This window comes from Capsicum annuum, unplaced genomic scaffold, assembly GCF_002878395.1.
Source record: "Capsicum annuum cultivar UCD-10X-F1 unplaced genomic scaffold, UCD10Xv1.1 ctg19823, whole genome shotgun sequence".
NCBI lineage: Eukaryota > Viridiplantae > Streptophyta > Magnoliopsida > Solanales > Solanaceae > Capsicum > Capsicum annuum.
The window spans coordinates 1-4,879 of NW_025825677.1; the positions used below are offsets into that span (position 1 = coordinate 1).

Genomic DNA, 4,879 nt, shown 5'->3' on the forward strand with positions numbered 1-4,879 from the left:
AGACACCAATAATTTGTGGTAGGGAACCCACCACCACAAAGGAAGAGAAGAAATTAGGATCTGACCGCTCTGCTGAACTAGGTTCCAAAGTTAATCAGGTAAGCTTTCCACTGAAAATTATGCAGTTTCAGAATTTCGGTTTGTCAATTGGTCTAATCTCTGCTCTGGCTAGCAATTCTGCACCCAAAATCCAGTGCAGAAGAAAGAGATATAGCTGAAATATCACTCTTTGATCCTAGAAGGCTTGAAGCCAGTCCATAATATTTTTGTCCATACTATTTTTGTTATTCTTTTGGAAGCAACAAATTAATTTGTTAAATTTAGGAAGTCCAAAATATTCAGGAAATGGAATACAATCAATTATGTCATAAAATTAGTGCAAATTGGTTTTGATTAGGATCTACTTTGTGGAAATATACTGGTTATGTTGTTGTTGTTGGGGTTTTGATTAGGATATCACTCTCATTGCAGAATTTGATATCTGCCTCTTGTCTAATGCTGCTTGTTAGGGACCTGAAATCTGGCAAATGATCGCATATATGTAATTATTCGAAGTGTTCTTTTGCATATAACTGACAGTCTTTTTCATTTTCTTATGGGTCTCAGTTTATTCTGAGGAGGACAAATGCTTTATTGTCAAACCACCTACCACCAAAGGTATGTCTTATCTTTATTTAATTCATTAGATATTGTAACATAGTTTATTATGGAAAGTGTTGAATGTGCTTCATAAGATTTGACATTAGAAGTACAGTGACTTTATCTACTGCACTTTTTGCTACTCTATCAGATCTGTTATTTTGGGCAAATTGTTGTTTGAGCCTTGAGGACTATTAAGTGATGAACTACCAAGTTCTGATTTTGGCGTCATGGCAAACTCCTTTGTCTCCTGTATGTTTGTCGGACAAACTTTGGACCAAGTAGAATAGTACTAACCTTTTGTACTCTAATTATTATGTGACTTTTGGATTTTAATACAGCTTTTGACTGTGTTCTCATTCTTATGATGGTAAAGAAACCTTGTCCACCTAACAAATATAGGAGTGCAGCAGGCAGTTATTCAGTACGGTAAAAATAATAATAAAATCAAATAAAAAGAATGTTACAAGTTTTTTAAACAACAAATGAATAAATTAGAAATCAAAAGATTCACCTCAAAAGAGTGTGTATTCATTTATCTAGATAATAATAATATTTTGGTAAGCATTTTGATCACTCTGAAGGTTCTGAATGATTGCACCGTTTACACTGCAGATAATTGAAGTTGTTTGTTGCAAGATGATACCACTCCAGTCAGAGCTGTACAATCATTTTATACATTCGAAAAATGTAAAATTCTCATTTTACTAGCTTTTTGTCATATGAAGTATTTATATCATTTAGGTGGCATTAGAAGTACTATGACTTTATCTGCCACAAACAAAGCTTTGGGGTAAGGTCTTTGTACACAATACCCTCCCTAGAACTTACTTGTGGGACTACACTGGTTATGTTGTTGTTTATTTGTTAGCTGTCTTCTTGGATAATCTCGTTTGCTTTTGTTCTACCGCTACCAAGTACAGGTGAAACAAACTATCACTGAAGAAGCAAAACAGTCAAAAATCTTAGCTTACATAACAGCTCTCAAGAAGCTTTGCAATCATCCGAAGGTGAGCTATCATTCTCTCATAGTTCTTCAAGTCTATTCATATGTAACAACTATACTGCTTAGTTTCTGAACTGGAAAGTATACCAGTTATTGAGTCTTCTTTTGAGATACCAGCAAGGTTACTCGTTTTTTTCTTTTGTGCAATGTTTGAGGTTTTCTGTATTTTAACTCCATTATGAGCCCATTTGGATAGGCTGAAAAAAGTGGCTTTTAAAAAGTTCTTTAAAAGTGTTGAAACTTATTTTAAAAATAAGCAGTTACGTGTTTGGATAAAAGTGCTGAAGCTGAAAAAAAGTTGATGTGTTTGGTAAACAAGTGCTGTTAAGCACTTTTTTTTTGGGTCAAAATGTCTAAAATACCCTTAAAGCTATTAATAATATGTAGGGTTGATTATTATTAAAAAAAAAAATCTAAAATGATTCAAATTAAAATTTATATATATTTTAATTCACTTTCAATATAAACGTCATTTTTTAAACATGCATGGCTACTTGATTTAATTCCACATTATTTTTTATTTGCTTTTCAATCACACCTTTTCTTTTTTCTTGTTGTTGTTGTTGGTGTGTCTCTTTACAATTAGTTTATTTTATATGATTGGCATAGCAATTGAGTTCCTTAAAGACTATGATAATGAATTGACACCTAATTTGTACGTAAAAATTGATCGTCATTGATCACTTCTTAGTTATATTACTTCACATGTGGAACTTCATGACAAAGTCCTAGAATCTCACTCCTAAAATTTAAAATTTCAAGATAATGATTAGTAATTTTTTTTATCACAGAAGCTGAAATATGGTAATTTGTAAATATGATTAGTAATTTGTAATTTGTGGATAAAATTATTTTCTAATAATTTCTGATTGTTTATTGAAAACATTGTATGAAACTGAAAAATAGCAAAAAAATAATTTTCACTGCAATATAAAATTATTAATTACAACAAAAATAAGAAGAATTTTCTTATCAATCTTTTCTGTCACGAAAATATTTAAATCAAAGTGACATTCATTGTGATGGAAGAGGAATATGTTCTGCCTCCACCCACAGACCTTTTCAAATAATATTTAATATTTTTTAATTAATAAAATCTTTGAATAATAAAATTTGAATAACGAAATAAACTAATCAATCATAACATTACAAAGTGCAAAGAAAAAAAATATAAACTATGATAGAGAGCAGTCATGGGAGAGAGCAAGAAATGGAAGAATAAGTTAGAGTAGGGAAGGATATTTTAGGAGTTTCAAGAACATGCAAAGGATAATGAAGTAAATTACTTGGTCAAACTTAAAATAGATTTTAAGCCAAAAGCAATAAGTTGGGGTAGACCAATTTATAGCTTTTGGCTTATTTTAGCTTAAAAATACTTATTTTTAAGCACTTTTGTTGTGTGCCAAACACCCAAATAAGTCAAAAAATGTTTTTAAGCTGGTTTGACAAGCTTTTAAGCCAATCCAAACACTCTCTATATATGTTAAATACTTTCCCCTACTTTGTCTTAAGTTTCATATTTTGACGGAACACAAAACAATGAAAGAAAGAGAAAACTGATACTTATAAGATGTACCTTAAATCATTTTTTTAATGTTGATACCTTGAAAATTTACCTGAAACTATTGCTTCATGTTGATACCTTGACAATATATCTGAAAATATTGCTTTATACAAAATAGGTGTTAAGAGCTTTTTACATTTCGCAAGATAGTGGTGAAGTTAATGGTGGTCTGCTTTATACTAATTCTTTATGATTGGAAACTTTGGAAAGAAAGAACTCTTGAATTGTCCTTGCTTTACCTTGTTACAGATTTTCCTTTTTACTGTCATATGATAACAGAGTTGTAATCCCAAATAGGAGGTAAGAAATTTCTTATCCAACATAGCAAAGACATAATCCATTTTGTTCAATTTTCAAAGTTAATGAACAATGCTTGCAGGAACCTCAATAAAATGAATTATCTCGAGGATTTGAATTTTGGAGATCAAAAATTTTAGGATAGTTCTTGTTGTTAACTTTCTCCTTTTGATATCAAAGAAAGTTCCTGTGAGCTTCTGGCCCAACTCACAGTTTAGAAACTCCGGGGAGTATGAGTTTGCCCCTCCACCCTCCTCCTAATTAAATACTAGGCTTTGTTTGGGGCAGTGTTTGAACTCGTGACATGTACGTAATCCCCACATCATGTGCTGTGTCCTTACCATGGAACCAAAGCCCTGGGGACCCACCTCTCTTGTGTTAACTTGTTACTGCTTTTCCTTATGACTTTCATAGCACCAGAAAATGCCAAAAATTCCTAACCTTGATATTATCCATCTTGTGTTCATTCAATTTCCTAGTAACAAACTAGTGCTTACTAATGTCAAATATATGAAGCTGATATGCGACACGATACGAAGTGGAAGTCCAGGGACATCTGGTTTTGAGGACTGCATCCGCTTTTTCCCTCCAAAAATGTTTTCTGGAAGGTAAGCTGTTTTATCCAATTGTCTTTCTGAAAATCATCTTCAGCTTGAACTTTTTCCAAATAAATAAATGGCCTTACTAATTATCTGCTAGGTGTTGCTCATGGACTGGTGGAGCTGGGTTGTTGGTTGAACTGTCAGGGAAAATGAATGTCTTAGCCCGACTTCTGTCTCAACTTCGTCAGAAAACAGATGATAGGATTGTTTTGGTTTCCAACTACACACAGGTATCGAAGAGTAACTATAGTTAGCAGAACCTGAAGTGTGAAATACAAGTTTTATATGTTACATGTGTTAGTTTTCTTCGATTTGGATGTTCTAGTTTGCTCTGGCTTTAATTTCAAGTTCTGAGTCTCTTAGACCTTGTAGCATCATCTGGGACAGGACTTCAAATTTTTCTCCAACATGAATCTCTTTTTGCTGGATGCTGGTGTAGAATTATGATTTCATGGCTTTTGATCACAATTATGAATTAATAATTTCAAATGGTAAATAGTATGCAGAGATAGTAAAAGTGCATTCTATGTTTTCTCTGATGTGTGCAGGGGGGAGGATTTGGGGAGGCTTAAAACCAGAATTTTAATTTAATAATGGACGTATTGAGATTCAGCAAAACATTTTTTATACTGGCTAAAAGTGTTATGAATATTTTGGTTGGCTCTGTCACGACACTGTTAGAAGAGAACGGAAAGATAGTTATTGGCAGTGGTTTCGTAGTCATCACCTCTGTTTGACTATAATATCAATATTTAGCCAATCCTACGAGTG

At 32.7% G+C, this 4,879-nt stretch overlaps 1 protein-coding gene across 1 annotated transcript; it reads left to right on the forward strand.

The window, feature by feature from the left end:
- Window positions 1-6: 6 nt before the first annotated feature.
- On the forward strand, window positions 7-4,338 carry LOC124890541 (protein CHROMATIN REMODELING 25-like; the record flags this gene model as incomplete). The annotated part of the gene is given in 6 exon segments (XM_047402361.1): window positions 7-98; window positions 607-657; window positions 1,255-1,329; window positions 1,563-1,649; window positions 4,023-4,114; window positions 4,206-4,338. Coding segments are annotated over 4 exon segments (363 nt in total), but the record flags the coding sequence as incomplete, so codon positions are not given.
- Between the last annotated feature and the right edge of the window lie 541 nt (window positions 4,339-4,879).